The sequence below is a fragment of the Vanessa atalanta genome, chromosome 9 (assembly GCF_905147765.1).
Source record: "Vanessa atalanta chromosome 9, ilVanAtal1.2, whole genome shotgun sequence".
Taxonomy (NCBI): domain Eukaryota; kingdom Metazoa; phylum Arthropoda; class Insecta; order Lepidoptera; family Nymphalidae; genus Vanessa; species Vanessa atalanta.
This window is the reverse complement of record NC_061879.1, coordinates 3,953,475-3,971,753: the sequence shown is the minus strand read 5'-3', so window position 1 is coordinate 3,971,753 and position 18,279 is coordinate 3,953,475. Positions and strand designations below refer to the sequence as shown.

General features: G+C 29.9%; 2 protein-coding genes across 2 annotated transcripts; both read right to left on the bottom strand.

Moving 5' to 3' along the window:
- Positions 1-522: 522 nt before the first annotated feature.
- Positions 523-15,261, bottom strand: LOC125066601. The gene is made up of 2 exons (XM_047674732.1): positions 14,784-15,261; positions 523-2,138 (listed from the first exon to the last, which is right to left on the bottom strand). The coding sequence occupies exons 1-2, from the start codon at positions 14,814-14,816 to the stop codon at positions 714-716; spliced, it is 1,458 nt and encodes a 485-aa protein (XP_047530688.1). The 5' UTR covers positions 14,817-15,261; the 3' UTR covers positions 523-713.
- Positions 15,262-15,404: 143 nt separating this feature from the next.
- On the bottom strand, positions 15,405-17,000 carry LOC125066602. The gene is made up of 3 exons (XM_047674733.1): positions 16,847-17,000; positions 16,068-16,384; positions 15,405-15,502 (listed from the first exon to the last, which is right to left on the bottom strand). Exons 1-3 carry the CDS (start codon positions 16,887-16,889, stop codon positions 15,419-15,421), a joined length of 444 nt encoding a protein of 147 aa, XP_047530689.1. The 5' UTR covers positions 16,890-17,000; the 3' UTR covers positions 15,405-15,418.
- Positions 17,001-18,279: the final 1,279 nt, after the last annotated feature.

Genomic DNA, 18,279 nt, shown 5'->3' with positions numbered 1-18,279 from the left:
CAAAATGCAAATATATACATATATTGTACGAAATTAACTGTTTTCTTTTAACGAATGTACCTACACGTAAAATAGCTTTTCTATAGTTTGTCGTTATGTGATCATGTAACTTTTAAAAGACTCGTCCGATTTATCATTGAAGTCTTGAATCATAAAATATCCACACTATGCTAGGACAGTATAGGTGACGCTGTAGTCGTTTATTAACTAAACATCAAATATACTCCCGATTAATTTATTATTCCATTCTAGAATTATATTCTGTCACTCTGTCATTGTGTGTGTCTGCTAATTAATTTCATAAAAGAATTAGACATTTACAATGCAAACTATAAAATTTTAATTTTATTGTTTTTATTAAATTATTTAAATAATAAATTCGTCTCGCTCTATGAATATCTTTATATTTGTATACCTACCTAAATCAATATTTATTAAAAACAATTATTAATAAAATTAACCATATCTTTGTTATTTATTTTTAATCAAAAATTATATGCATACAATAAAAAAAAAAGAAAATCAGCTTGGGAATAGTTTATTGTTGCATTATAAATCAGGATACACGTAAATACAAAATTGACATTCAGTCTTTTCCGTCTAAATACAGTTGAAGGAAATAAGCATAAGAAGCGAATAAAATCTTATTTTTATATAAATAAAATGAGCAAACGTTTCGATGGCAAATAATGACATTATTCGACAATCATTACCTATTTTAGCTGCAGGAACTTCATAAGCGCGTCATGTATGAGACGTGGACTAGCATCACTGTCTGCTGTGTACCTCACGCCTCGCAATGCACCGTCTTCATTTCTTACTACCCCATATTCCCCAACGATAAAGCCGTCGGAGGTTCTTTCTTCGACTCTGTATTTTCTAAACTGCCTACCTTCTACAACGTAACCCACTTTGCAATTCTCTTGTTTACAATTTTCCGATCCAGATGGTTGTTCACCATGAGTTCTTCCATCTGTCATCACGCTGACCTTTTCATCTACCTCATAATTTTTTTCTGGTTCATGGACTGTTCGTTGTACGTTTACTGTGGGAGGGTTTGTCATAGAGTTGGGCGTTGTACTTATAGCAGTGCTACTATAGGTCGATGTGGCTGATTGCTTTTGCCAACTATTTTGATCTGAAGAAATATCTGGAGACAGATGCAAAGACGCTGGTTCACTATAGAATTTTGCGGGTTCACTATAAATTTTAGCAGGTTCACTGTATATTTTAGCCGGTTCACTATATATTTTCGCAGGTTCACTATAAATCTTAGCCGGTTCACTATAGAATTTTGCAGGTTCACTATAGATTTGCGATGGTTGACTATAAACATTAGAAGGTGAATGATGATTATAAAACTTTTGGAGTTCTTCTATATTTTGATTTGGATTAACATATGTAGTTGGTATTGGATCATCGTTGTAATTTTGTACTTTAGGTGAATCATGTACTATATTAAAATTTACAGTAGTCAACCTTGAATTTCTACGCGATCCTTGTAACGGGTCTTGAATATATGTTTTAGAAGAATAAGATAATGGCACAGACCTTGCTAACGGTACATCATTTATAAGTTCATCATTTTCTAAAACTGAGTGTACAGATGATTCGGCGATAGAATCGTTAGTTTGGTTAGAATCAGACTGGTCATCTTCTAACTGAAAGGGATGTAATCTTTCGTAATAATTAAGACCTCTTGTCTCTTTTTTAGCTTGAAGTTGTTTAATGAATTCTATGTTAGCACCAGCGAGACTTGGAGGTAAATCTGTTATATTATCGACGTCTTCTAAAATTGTCGTCTGAACAGTAGATGTTAAAATGTCAGTCACGGTTGTAGAAGCGAATGTTTTGTACACATCTATTGAAGGAGTAGTTGTATGAAATTCACTCTCGTGGTCTCTATTTTTATCCGATACTTTATAAACTGGTTTCGATTTGGTTCTGCCAACAGCGACAGATGACGTTATTCTTACGGATATTATTTGTTCGTCTTGAATGGAAGTATCCCCTGACTTTGGTATATTTTGAGCATTATGTAGTGGTTGTTGTACATTTGACAAATTTGTTTCATGATTTTCATGTTGACTCTCTTGGTTCCGCACAGGTCCTGAAGTCACCAATGCGTATGGCAAGATCTGTAAATACAACAAATGAATATCATTAGTCATTAATCACAATAAATAAAAATGAGTAAATAGGTTACAATTTTAGAGGTTTGTTTAAATGCTTATATTTGAATCAGTAATCTATATTCTAATTTAAAATATTCTTTTTTTTATATTATTTTCTTTGGTTCTATATACAAAGCAATTAAATATTCATCATTTGGTCACATTTTCTGTTGTCAACTGATTTCACCATTACCAAAAAAGGTACCAATTTTTCTTTTACGGTAACTTAGCTTAAAATAAATTTTGAAAATATTTAATAAGTTTAAAAAAATTTATAAAAACATATATATGTGAGTGTAATATCAATATTAAATTATGTCTGTAAGTCGGGCGCTGTATTATACCTACGACATTTCGCAGGTGTTCATAATAGACTTTCTATTCTGGTATAAATAATAAACTTAAAATTTTGCTATTCAGAATATACTCTTAACTGGTTTACAAAGATTTTATCTCCCCTTTTGTTTAAAAAAAATATCCGATCCTCGACCTAACAATCCTATCGATTACGGCCATTATCATTTAACAATTCATTAAATGAGCTGCTAAATTGCAATTTTTTTTATGGAACATTAAAAAATATTTAATGAAAGATAAGAGACAAAAAAGTGGACCTTAACGAACGTGTCGGAGACCTATCAATTAGGGTCATTTTCATTTCGCAATGCCACATCTCATCTGAGAGGTGCTAAGTTTTTATAGGTCCACAAACCTTTGGAGCTAAGAGTGCACACCTTGGTACAAGGGACTTAACATCATCGCCTTCAAACTAGAACATATTGCTTGGATCTGATTTAAGTTTGCGTCTTTCTCTAAAATAGTTGTACAGATCATCAGTTACTCATCACCTTGATAGTCTTGCTTTAAGCAGTATTGCCAGTTGTATTTTAATTGTTAATTCGATAAAACCCTCAAGTCCTAAACTGATAATTTATATTTAAACATTCTATACATTGCTAATATCAACCACCAACCAACCAACCTTGGGAACTAAGATGTTATGTCTCTTGTGCCTATGAACCGGAAGTAAGTATTGTTGTTTGGCGTTAGGGTATGTGTTGAGTGGGTGGGTATTACGACGATGGGCTTGTACAAAGTGTTGCTCTACTAACAAGACATATTATAATTATTTTTATCTGTACTTTAATTTTTTTTATTATTTTTATAGTCAAGTTTTTCAAAAAATATATTGTCATAACCATTGTCATAACCATTGTCATAACATTTGTTAAATAAAACATACTTTTTTACTTTTTACTTTTACTTTTTTACTTTTATTTTGAACGACGATTCCTAAGAATCAGTCAAGCTGAAATACTTTTCTACTTACTTATCTATTTTTGCAAAAACACAATATGTAGCTGATATTACTTGAACTAATTAAAAGAACCTTCGTGGAATCAATTTTAATGAATTAGAGATATTGATGTAGATTGACGAAACGCTAACAACCGGAGCGGAAATGGTTCTCCGAAAGCCGTAGTAATGGCGGGCGGCTGTCAGTGACCGACGCGGCCTTGTGGCAACGTGAACCAAATGTACAATCAACCACATAGTTTTTAAACTACAATTTATTAAATATTGTATATATATATAATATTAAATTCAATTTACATCTTTAATATTAATATTGTTACATAATTACAGAATTATTTAAACCATTTTATACGATATTTAACATATAATAAATTAAAACAAATAAATTATTGAACGGTCGTCGTATATATTTTACATTGAAACCTAAAATATATAGGTAAGTATTTATATTGTTTTAAGGGATTTCTGTATTATGTTACAACATGAGTAGATTTTTCCTCGTCTATATAGTCGTTAAATTAAAATGGCCTGTATCTCTTTTTCAGTCGCTATCATTAAATTTAATCTTACAAATAGAACAACATATTTTTAGTGACCTTTTAAAAATATAATATTCGTATTTATATTTTTTTAAGTTATTTATTCAATATGAAGTTATTCCTTTTTGCGATAATTGAATCTCAATGATTGACAACGAAGAAAACAAGAATTTTATTGAAGAAAAAAATATAATAAAGCAGTTATAGGATCTAGCCCTAGGACTCGGTAATAAACGACGCCGAAGTAAACGACGGCGAAGCAACAGCCATAAGTGAGTCAAGTATATTATGAGTACAATCCATGCAAAGCACTTCCGCCTTCGGTACCCGACCTGCCACCATTATTACTTGGAAGTTGGAATGCACCTACATATTTTTCATACAGGATGTTTAAGTTTAAGTCTTGAGTGTACTTTTAAGTAAAGTTCAAAGAATGAATAAGCAATCAATTAAGGGAAAATATAAATAAAATATGGCTTATATTAAAAGATTATAACGTTTTAATAATATCATTATAAATATATTTAAAATATTTCCTATCTATAAGCTCATAAAAATCTATATATCTGCACAGGAACTCATCAGTAACTGCATAAATTAAGTATTTAAAAATGTTTGTATGTAACTCTATCCTAAATGCCAATTCGCTAACAAAAAGTTTGCAATGGAATTTCGAGGCAAAAACGTGGGCGCCTCACATACAGTAGGTACATTCGACGAAAAATAAGTACTCAGCTATAAAAATAATTCGGCGACAGATAAAATATATAATAACAATTGGATTTTATTCTCTTAAACCTTTAATTGGGTATTTCCAAAATGTGAGTAATTTTGTCGTAGTAGTTGAAGATACAATATCAGGTGCCAGTATTATAAAATACATTGGCAGTTTTGTTATAAATTTATTTGTCGTGGATGTGTTAAAACAAGCTTTTTTATTTATTTGCTGTGGATGGTGTCTAATAATGGTAACAGTAACTTAGTGGTTAGTCGTGAACTTCACCCCTTATTAATACGTCAATGGTATGGTGGTACAAGTACGACATTTATTTATTATTATATTTAGATGTTACGGTTTCGTGTCTGTAACTCTTCATTTACCCTAACAAATAATAAGTGGTAAGTGTGTGTTATCCACCCAGAAGGAGATATACACCGATCTCTACTGAATATATTTATACATTAGGTAATCTTTTTAAGAGCATGCGTAATATTTTTAATAATAATCTGCGCTATCTATGCCTATGTATCTATGCCTAAAGATCTTTAAAGTACGTGTGCGATTTGAGCACAAGTGTCAAAGTGAAACTATATTATATATATGTATATATTTTTAAACTAAACAGCTAATAGGTATAGTTATCTTGACAATGATCTGTGTATCGATGTGTGATCTGATCTATATATCGAAAGGTCCTTTAACACAAAGGAATTTATACTCTTATTATAAATATCTCATAATCGTCGTTATTATGGCACTTGATGAATTAACTTTGGCGTCTACCTCTAACGGAAAAAGGCAAGGTTACGGGCTTAAATCCATGCTAACAAGCACGCAGCGTGACATATTTTATTGTCATTTCGTTAATATGATCCAATAAAACATAACTCAAACGTTTTTTTAATATTGTAAGTATAATGAGAACTTTTTTATAAAGATAGAGATGAATATATTAAGAGCTTCGATAGCTAACGACTTATGAACTCAATAGTGATGTAAAAGTCTTCTGTTCAATTATTCAATTCTGACATCCAATATGTCAAGACCATTTGTAGCTCAACAGTTACAATTACAAATGGTCTTGCCAAATAACGCTTGTAACGCTTAGTTAAAAAAAATTTGAATAACGAATAGTTATATCATTTTAGTTATATAATTCTATCCATAGACTACTTAGTCTATATTTCGAATAAAGGAAAAAATATTATTTAATAAAAATATAATAATAATAGAAACGGCACCTACTAATTTGGGTGCTTTTTCAATTTCTTAAAAATATTTGCTGTATGCCCGGTTCTCTTACGTGATAAGTAACTAATTGGCTACGGTTGAATTATGGTGGTATAAATTATTATTAATTTTTCTCAACAAATGGGCTATCGAAATCTAAACAATTTTTTTATATCAGATCATTCCATAGTTCCTGAGGTTAGCGCGCTCAAACATTCTAGCCTAGGAATATAGTTATACGCCAGACCAAGGTCTGAGAGATATATGCACAATAAAATAATCCTTGTTCTTTTATTTCATGAAAGTTTTACCGTTTAACCCTAAATTTGAAGTATCTAACTAGTAAATTATTATGATAGTAAGTGGAGTCAGATATCCTTGATAAAAAAATATTTAAGTAGATAATTACTGATAACTACTGCTTATCCGAACTTGCGGTTCCGCTAGAGTTATTCCACAGGCCTTTGAAGTGGTTCTGTGCAATATGGAATGTTGGTGATGTAATTGTAAAAAACTAGCGTGCAAGATTTGAATTTAGCTAATTAACATGAATTTGTATTTAAACTTGAAATAAATTTAATATTAATTGAAGTTACAATGTTTTGATTCTTAAATAACCTATAAATCAAATGTAAAACAATCATTGGACTTTAAATTTACATATACATTTATGTACATTTACCGCTTATGATATTTTAGTTTATGTATTTGTTTTGATTCTACAATCAGAAGGGCTTTTTTTTATGCAACGAATGTAAACAATTGCAGATTTCAAAATGGGTAGTTAGAGTTAGGCGATACACGATAACAGATTATCGTTTTTTTATATTTAAATACATATAAGGTACTTGACATAGATATAGCTTAGGGCCTATGACAAATTTGTATCAAGAATATAGGGTGAAATTTCTCCAAACCTGATTATAATATACTTTGGTATCATCAATGACCCAACTGGCCCCGTTAATATGCACGCCCGGAGTGCTCACGTAAGTATCCTTGTATGTGCCTGTTCCGAAGTGTTCTTTATAGAACTTGCAGTTTCCTTGGTTCATAAATGAATTTTCGTAATTAAAGGTGAATTTTAAGTTACAGGGTTTTTTAAAATTAACAAATACTATTAGAATATTTTATAGACTACATATTTTTAAGTTAAAAAAATTTAATTTCTGTAAGCCTCATAAAATTCATTGGCCCTTATAATAATTCTAGGTCTTAACGTAAGCCTCTATTCTTTCTAATCTTAAGTTAAGGCGTTTTCATATATTGTTTTCGTAAAAATAAATAAGATCTGGTATTAGTATTCTTGTCTTGAAAAACGAGTAGCAGATAATTTTATTGAGACCGTGCCAAGACTGTCATATACCATATATGATAAAAGCGTCAGTTATCAGTGTCGTAGGTAGGTACTTACGACACGTCAGGAGTCAAGAACTTCTATAGATTAGGAAAGAACAAAAAAAGAAGAAAATTACTTACATAGATTAAATAGATTTGCTATTATTTCTATTTATTTACATATTATATGTTCTATTAACTATATTACTTTATAGAAGAAGTAATTGTCGTATTTTGTGAAAATAAAAAAAAAAAATTGGATTTCCGTTTTTTGTTCTTGGGCGAAATATAGTTCACGCGACCGACCTTCAACTTAATAGTGGCACATAATTAATTAGAAAGAAAACCTATTATATAAAATATATATATAAGAAAATAGTTATTCGCGCAATATAATATACGTAGTGTAAACTGCGTACGGTTACTTGAATTGACATTTAATTTAAAAATAGCTCTAAAATAAACAACTCGATAAACTTTGAGTACATTTTTGTATGATTTATTTTTTTATTTTCATATTTTACGTTCATTTAGCAAATATCCTTTATTCAAAATAGGGTAAAACGAGGAAGTACTTTCGAATAGTTTAAGATTAAAGGTAAAGCGAGAATTCGGAAAGAGTTCGGATTCCGTGTTCTTTTCGAATGAAACTGAAAATGTTAGTCTCCTGTGTTATTGATATTAATTATTTCCCATTAAATTTAATGTACATTACATACACACATTAGCAGCCTGTAAATTTCCCTCTGCTGTGTTAAGGCCTCCTTTCCCTATAAAGAGAAGGTTTGGAGCATATTCCAACACGCTGCTCTAATGCAGGTTGGTCGATTACACATGTGGCAGCATTTCGTTGAAATTAGATACATGCAGGTTTCCTCACGATTTTTCCCTTGGCCGCCGAGCACGAGATTCAATAGTGCCTGCCTGGGTTTGAACCCGAAATCATAGGTTAAGATGCATGCGTTCTAACCACTAGGCCACCTCGGCACATGATTCAATACTAACATAACGAATAAAATTCATCAATGTTTGCCGCTTTTTATTGTATTCAGAGAATCATAACTAAATTAAAATGGATGAAAGAACCGCGCGGGATTGCCATAGAAAAGTGCTTTTACGACATTTATATTCTACAATTACTCGTATGTAGTGTTGCACTGCAGAAAGTTGTTTAACGACCTTTTTTAAATCAAGCAATCAAAATTAATTTTGACAGTTGAAGCGGATGGTAATCAAGTATAAAATATATTTTTTGCACAACAATATAATCGAACCAAGTGCTAATTATTTCTAAGTGAAGCAACTAATTGTATATTATTTATATTTTAAAACATACAGTCCCGTGGAAAGGTCTTAAAATATTAAATAAAATCAAATCATCAAAAGATTTTTAAAAATATTATTTAAAACGGCTCATTTATTGTGATCGAAGGAAGAGAAACATACTCAATTAGATTAAAACGTTTTGATTCATAATAGATGTAATTGCTCGTTTAATTAGTTATGTGCAATTTAGTAATAAATAATAAGCGGGGAGTTAAATAATCACGATGCTGTCAGTATCGCGCTGCAAGTAGGCGATCCGTTTTATGTTTTTCTAATATTTAAAATTAAAATAAACATTTAAAAACCAATTTCAGTGGATGTTAGTAGGGATAAAATAGCAGGTTTTCATGGTTTGGTTTTAGTTAACCAAGATTTGATATTCAATGTTCTATGTTTATGTTTCAGAAGCTCTGATGGTATAAGTAAATTTGATGAAACTTTGGTATCCAAGATGTCGGAATGTAAACTATTCGTTATTTTGTTAGTCCGCTGTAATTATTTATTCACTGACATTTTGTAATCGCATCGTAACTAAGACACATCCATCAGATACCTGTTCGCTAGCGCAATTTGATTTGGGACCATAAAGGTTGAAAAGGTTCGATTTTTCTTGTTTCAAATTTTAATTAAATTAAATTTGTGTTGTGACGCTTTAAAACTTATCCAATCTAGTAGTTGATATTTTAGAAACGACTCTTATGCACCCGTTATTTTATAATTATATACTAGCTGCTTTTAGCGGTTTCAATAAATAACCTAGCTGAGATTAGCTCTTTCAAACAAACAAATTCTTCGAATTTATAATAATCAGCAACATTGCCTGCCAATAGAAATATAAATAGTGTTAGAAACACAAATGTTTGAACTATATTATATTAGTCAGAAAATATTTCTGTCTCCTCCTATCGTATCCTTACAGTACCAACTTAATTTTCTACTAAGATTTTATTTATAGTTTAGTTATTAATTGTTGCCATCTATTATTAGATAAATTCTAAGAAAAATAATCGTAAGTAACTAGATATAATTGTCAACCACAGGTGTGATAGGTCGAAGGCAATTGTTTAATTAGTTTGTCAGTATTGTTAGCACACGCACTCGATGGCCTTCGCGCGCCTTTTATGTAACACAAAACCCTTAATAGAAAACTTGGATGCATTTGAATATTTTAAGCACTTTTTATGTTGAACTGGATTCGCGCGTAATAATGATTACATAATACGTTTATATTGAAGGAGTCTGCTCTGGTGTTGGCGAAACAACTCACCAAAATTTTCAACACTGGTGGTACTCATAGCGTTGGTAATTAGTATTTATAGTAATGGTATAATACATTCATTCGTATAAAAGAACCACAAACTTTAGCGGGCCAATGAACCATTTAAAACAATATTCCAGAAAGCATTAAAACTGCCTTAAATGTTAAATAAAAAATAAAAAAAACGAAAGGCTTGTGTGCAATAATTTTTACAAATTAATACAATTACTGAGTTCATGATTGAAAGCACACCTCGGGAATCAAACGATCGTCTCCTAGTATGTCGTAGTTTTATTAAAAGTTGTAAATATGAATTTAAAAATTGGGCAATAAAAACTATCGGGGTTTCTTTCGCCGTTTGTTTGCCAGATAAAAGTATTTCTTTAATTTTACGAACCGATGGTAGTTTTTATTTTGACTACCAATAAGTAAATATTACATCCGCATAAACAGTACCTAGATATTTAAATTGTAGTTATTTTAAAATTAAGAGATCTTTAATTACTTATTTCAAAAAAAGAATAGTACTAATGGACTGGCAAGGCATGACTAGCTATTAAATACGTCATAGAGTAAGGCAGAGTTGAGCAAGCGCAACCTTATACCTGAGCTAGATCACGTTGTTTGAGCAACTTGAATTATATGAACTAAAACTATAATTTTGGTGCATTGTAAGTACAGAACATAAACGATGAGTAGTGTTACGAATAATCAAAGTTATTTTATACATTATTTAATAATAAAACCTTCACAATAAGCGAAATTTAAACCATGTATATATTATTTAAAAGAAACTTTACATTATGAGCTAAAATTAAAAAACCACAACTGTCCTTGGACACCCTTACAATTTTGTCACATTACTCGTGAAACTGCGATATAATCTCAAAGGTCGCGTTAAACTTTGTTTCACTTTATTTAGTTTCAAATAAATAATACATATAAAAGCAAACATGCATCTTAATGTGAAATAAAATTATAAATCAGACCACGGTATTATGATTAATATAGTTATTCATTGTCTCTATTAACTTTATATGGTTCGCTGCGAGCGTGCAGGGTGAGGCGAAGAAACCTGTTCTGATTTACCAGATCGTGAGGTATTTTAAACTCGAATGCAAATAAATTGCGAGATGATAGCGAACTTGAAACCACAAAGGAAATCTTTTTTTAAATAATGTACTTATAGTCTGCTGTTTTGCAAACATGTAAGTATTTTAGTATTCACCAGACTAACATATTATAACTCGTTCGGTAAAAACTTTCGTTAAGTCTGCTCATTTATTTAGGCATATTTTAGTGCTTTTACATATTCATAAGTATTTACAATTTTTAATAATTGATTCTTTATATGAACTACAAATGTTGTTAGAGATAGTAATAATAAAAAAAAAAAACTTTTACTTTAATCAATGAAAAATTAAAAATCTGACGCAATCGCTTGTTCATTTTTCATAAAGAAGGTTTACTTAGTATGAAACACGTTCTTATTTTTTATCAATAAATTATTATTGATAAAAAGAGACCCATCAGAGATACTTTTATAATTATTAGCAGTAATAAAAAAATAATTGCACATACTTAATTGAGGTCATTACACAAAAACACAAGGAAGTAATACCTAGACCTGTATCGCCCTCAACTGGATTAAAATTCGTCAATACCTACTATCATGTTCGTTCTAAATATCACGGTGACATTCATTACCTCACATTTAAAGGTAAGTATGTTATTTTAATTACGAATATATTTATATTACAAATGATTATATTAAGTTATTTAATTACACATCAAACAAATATGTTATTTTTGATTATATGCAGCTCAAAGATCAAAGCACCTCACAGTGTAGCATTTTCAATAACTACCCTAATTTAGGATGTAGAAAATATGGATAGTTGTCGCTCGCTGCTTCGCTCGAGTTTTAAGGGTACGTCACGTGTCAGGTATAAAAGGAGTCCTTCCTTGGAGTTCAAGTTCAGTACATACCGAATTTCATCAAATTCTCTTCAGTGATTTGGTCGTGTAGAACAGACAGATAGACAGAGTTACTTTCGCATTTATAATATTAGTATATTAATACTAATGTATGTACATATGTATTATCCTATATGTATAGTTACTAGCTGTTACCAATCCGCTTCGCTTCAGTATTAAAATAAAAGGGGAAGGACGATTTCGCGTCCATTGGTCCTAGTCTTTTACCGATACGTTCGGTAGTTTTCACGTTTCACGAGAAAATGTTTCATTATACACATAGATTATATCGTAGCATAAACAATTTCTTTTTCTAATACTTTTTATAGCTTTAAACTTGTACGCTGTTATTATTTCTCCGTTGATGTATTTATTTATGGTCAAGTATGCTGAAAATGTCTTCAATGGATAAGTATTATTTTTATACTTAGTCAGTTACTTAATTTTGTAATACTTGTATTATTATATTCATTGGTAGTGCTTTGTACAAGCCTATCTGGGTAGGTATCACCCACTTATCATATATTCCTAGTAGTATTCAGTATAGTTGTGTTCCCATTTGTAGAGTGAGGGAGCCAGTGTAACTACAGGCACTAAAATATGAACCACTTTCTCCACCGTTGATGCTCTTCCAACCATGGCATGTAAGATGTATTATTACTTTTTTTTTTTTTTAATTATATTTTCTAACACAATTCTATTTTATCTTCGACAATTGTGAAATGTTTTTCTGATTCCTTTTTAATGAATCGAAGGAAACTAGATGATTCATGAATTGAGTTTATATGCATCACGATTCATCATAATAGCTCATTATATGAACAAAAATGTTTGTTTGTTTAACTATAAGTGTGTATGCAAACATATTTTAAGCGCCATACATAATTTATTAAAGGATTGTAATATTATTATATGTTTATTCAAATTATTATCTATCCAAAAGTAAATCTATACAAAAATATTATAAATACAAAAGTAACTCTGTGACACCTCTTCACTCTTAAACCGCTGAACTAATTTAAATGAGATTTGGTTTGTAAAAGATTGAATCCCGGGGAAAACCATAGGCAGGTTCGGCTAGTATTCGTAAAGTTACAATAAGTGTTTAATATAAAAAAAACATGTATAATATGTTGCATTACTATCTTCCAAAGAAAATTTATCTGTTACATATATATAAGCAGTTTTAATGTTTGAAAAAATTGTGTATCTAATAATCTGTCATTTTTAAATAAAAAGCCAAGCTATTTCATATTATTATAGATTTAGAGCAACGTAGAGTTAGTCTCAAAGTGTGGTGTTAATCACATGCTTTTAATTTTATCAAAAAATATGTTCATTATGTACCGTTGGTTTCCTAATGAAATAAAAAAGTAATTTGATATTGTTTCCGTAGTTGTAATTTGTATTTTTATATTCATAGTCATTTACTAAGACTACCAAGGACTTATATTGAAATTTATTTGCCATAAAACTCATTTTTCAAAAAAAAAACCTACTCAGTATTACATTTTATCTATCAGAGTATATTATCCGCCAAAAATGCAAATAATAATGTCTGAATCTCGTAATTTTTTTTTAACTAATATGTAGTTTTATATAATCAACGTAAATGCTTACTACAGCTTCAAAAGTACTAATTTTGATTTAGGATCTGTATTACAGTGATTTTTAATTTAAGTGATTGATTTTGTATTCTATTAAGTAAGATTATTAATATAGCGTAATATGTGTAAATTAGTTTATTGAAATACTTTGTAAACATATAATACACATTTTAAAGATCATTTTCTGTTTGTAAAATTTAATATGATTGATATTCAGATTCGTTTCATATTATCAAAGGTTTATTTTAGGTGAAGGACTTCATACCACGACGCAACGAACCAAATCGGAATGTCAGTTACTGTCTGGAATGTATGAGTTCATTTTTTTAAACCAATATTATCTTACGGACCTTATGAATAAAGACCCAATAACTAGTCATTACTTAGAAAGACTCTATTACTGTCTAAACATAAAATGCTTATGTATCTTTCTACCATTCCCTTTTCCTTTTTCAACAAAATCGTTTTAAGCTAAATTTCATAGTTTTCTTATATCTGACTATAAATTATTCTAAATGTTGTGATCGTGAAAAAGCTGGGGGACTTGGCCTAAGTGCGATGCGTGAAGACTGGATTCCTTACACGCCTTCATTTAGCGTCATGCTAGCTCAGGGTCAGGGTCCAAGTTAAATTGCGTTGTAAATTGTAACGACGTTGTTTTAACTCTTTTTATCATTGATTGTAATTTTTAAGCGAAAACAATTATTATTTTCTGCGTAACAACTGAACAAGGCACAATTCCTTTGAGAAAAAATAATGGACGCTCGGACTATATATAATTATTATTAATTAATTCAAAAATATGTGAATTTCGGAGGTATTTCACTTGCTATATTTATGAATACATAGCAATATTATTTAGTAATGTTTAACATTTAAAATGTTTTCTTTTCACAACGTTTAAATTACAGTTTAAGTCATTTTAGAAACGAAATTTCTTGTTTCAAGGTGGATTACATATTTTTAATGACAGCCAATTTTTAAAGTAACTTATGTAGAACACAAATGGTACTATATTGTTTAGCGGACTTTTAAAATCCGCACGCGTTTGACATGAAGGTTAACATGAGGCTGTTACATTGCGAACAATGTGGGCGGAGCTGAGGTACTGCCTTAGACCTTTGGGTATACGTTAAGGCAATGGAATTAATTTAATAAGCGGTTAATTTAATTATAGAACGCAATCGTTACTGCTGTCTTTAAAAATTTTCTTTTGAAATATTGTATATCGATAAACAAATTACATGTTATAATCTATAATAATTTTATTTTATATCAAATAAAGATAATTCATACCAGAAAAATAATCCATGTACAATCGATCCTCATTTCGTTACAGAACAACGATTTCCTCACTTAAACAGCTGATATGTTACTGTATTGATAAGGACATGTCCACTTCTATTTTAATGACTAACAATAACATCATTTCGGGATAATTATAATCGTAATATTTATGCTTTAGCTGTCATTTTATTTTAACACAGTTCCAGGCGGCTTTTAACACAGTGTAAAACTAAGCGAGGCTTCTGTTTCTCTATTCGATATAGGAATCAGAAAAAGCGATTCACTTCTAGTACACGTGTGCCCTGCGCGCGCGCTGCGTTTAACTACACTACTAAACAGTAAACACCAACTGGTGACCTTCCCAATTAAAAATTTAATTTATGTAATGCACTTTCTTAAAGAAGTTGTGACGTATGAGGTCTTAGTTAGACCTCTCTCATATAAATAAAAGTCATGTTCTCTTAATAATTGGTGATGATAATTTATTAAAGCAATCGTAATTTGAATTTAATAATATTATTAAATAATTCTGTTACCAGAATGAAGGTACTTTTAATTATTATTTGTATGCATAGCTTAATATATCTTATTATATGAAGAAGCTAAAGAACGTCCAGCGTATAATTTTTCACATTCGTGGTTCCTTAATGCCCGTAGTAAGGATCGTGACCATGTTGAGGTGCACCATATTGCGGTATTTGCGGCTCATACATTGGATAAGGTTGAGGCTGAAACAGTTTAAAATCATGATTACTTTCAATGTAAATCCTTATTCGGAAAGTTGCTGAGAAGTAGTCTAGTACCTCATCAATTTAATACGGAATGTGCAACGTCAATAACTTGATTACACCTAAATGTCACATATTGTTAAACCTATAGACGTTTTTGTTCATATCTGTATGAAGGTTTTCCGATCAGCCTCTAGTTGCGTGGTAACATAGTGATTTATTTAATGACCTTTTAGTTCTGTATCATAATAATATGTTTACTTTTTATATATTTGTTTAGTAAGAAAAATGCTTAGTATTATACTCACTGAATAAAAATGCTTTTTAGTATTATACTCACTGAAAACCCCATTTAACAATGTAGCCTGTTGATATTATTTTACACATTCAATTATAAAATATGACATCTGTACCATAATAATAATAAATGTGTTTTTTTCAGTCTATGTTTTTAAGTTAGGTATTCTGATTTAAATGTTCTGTTTTTTTTTTTTAATATATTACTTAATCATCTTATCTGGTAAAAAAAGCTTAAAAAATAAAAGTTGTCTTTTAAATAATTTACCTGATAATTATGGATAGGTTTTTTCTTTTCAGGCGTTTCATGTTGATGTTTTTTCATTGTGATTTGGTGGGCTATAAGTTCTTTGACCTTCAATTTTGTTGATAATAAATTCGCTGCCAAAGCTTTGTTAAACATCTTTAGTTCATTTATCTTAGCTTTTATAGCCCACAAGCCATCTTTAAGGAGATCTAATTTGCCGAGTTGCATGTCATTGTCGTCCTCATTTTCATCGTTGTCGTAAGATGGAGTTTCATATGCAGCCCGAAATAACTGTTGCTCGTCTTCATCTAGTTCCACATATCGCGGTTTCGGCATTACTTAAATAAAATAAATATTAGTTGTATTTTAAAATAGTATGTATTTTTTATAACGCACTACTTACTGGCTAACTGTATTTATTAGCCCGTAAAAATATAATTAAGTATATAATTTACTATAGGTTTTATTAATAAAAGTGAATCAGACGAACAGATCGTTCATTTTGTGACACGTGGACAGGCAGGTGCCTACAGGCATGACTTTAAAGGAAATCTTCAATTTTCTATCATCCACGGAATGTGACCTAATTAATGTATAACGATAGAACAAGTCCTATTATATTTTTGGTATCTTCATATACATATATATTTATATTTTGTCATAAAAGCGTATAAATTATACCAGGCACATAGGTACCTGGTATCATTTATTGATGACATTGTCTTATAGAAATTTATAGGACTATGTCATCCATAAATTGAGCCATTAAAATAATAGACAGCTTATTTAGTGACACTTACCAGGGCTAATGAGTAATATAAAAATACTGATGTAGTAAATCATAGTAAAACTTATTAAAACTCAAATGAAGAACGACTTCGCACTGCACACAATCGATGTCAAGTTAGTCTTGTAATAATCGTGTTCTACCGTCAAATGATTTATTATTTTAACCAATGGTTTTATTATCATATTTGTTCGTTTTGATTTGAATTAATCGTCAATAAATATCGTCTGTTCAAATTTGATTATTTTAATTATTTCGTTTATAGTCAAAAATGTTACTTTAGTCTTAAAATTTATGTGTAATGTGTGTATTTACACATATGGTTAAACAATGACAAATATTTTTTTGGAGCAAATAAAAACATATCGTTGAAATGTTTTTTTTTTTTATGTATATTATCAGCACTACTTAAGTAGATCCCATGCAGTACGTAAATTTCACTAAGTACCGGGTTTTTGGTTCAAAACCATAAGCTGGATCCTATGACAGCCTTATATTAAATATATTTAAATCATAAAAATATAGAACACCTAATTATAAGTTATAACAATAATACAAGAAAAAGTATAAGATGTAGTTAGGTTATTAGGAGTGTGGGGGAGATGAGCAAAAGACAACATTTTAAGATGAAGATTTATGGAATTTGTTCAAAACAAATCGTTCCAAAGCGGTCTTAGTCGTTAAGACCTCTTTGGAATGATTCGTTTGATATCTCACTAAGACTTAGTGTGATATTTACCTAAAGTCATTTAAATGCTTTTTACGATGGGAGCGGAAATAAAAAAGACAAAACATTTACAAGTCGTTTATTGTAACCAATATTGCTAACATCGATTTTTATTAATTAGATCGTGCTTTAAACATCTACCTTGCTAAATATTTGCTAAATTTGAACACATCCACACAGTAATTTCATATGTTAACATACTTATTATTATTTTCTAAAAGGCGTAACGCTTACGATTATAAAATAAAACTTAGAATTAAGTGTTTCTTTTATAAAAAATGATCTTAAAAAAATATTATGTAAGTAACGATATTTATATTAAACAAATTCATTTTTTTTATTTCCTTATTAAAAATTAAAAATAAATACCTATGCAAATATATCACTTCCGATACCAACAAATCACATGGATAAAACTATATTATTAATAAGACTAACGTATGTTATACGTAAAAAATGCTTAAACTTGTTTTAGTCCTCAATTAAAAATAACGGTACATTTAAAGCTGATATTTAACACGTTAATGTAAAAAAAAATAAGAATACTACAGAAAACTTTAATAAAATTAAATCTACATACGAACGCTAGTATTACAATACCGGTCAAGCTTAATAAATCTATGTTTAATAATAATAATTTTAAAATATACCATTCCGACTTAAAAATAGTTTGGATTATTAAAGTTCATTTATTGACGACGTAAACTGCCTTATTTGTT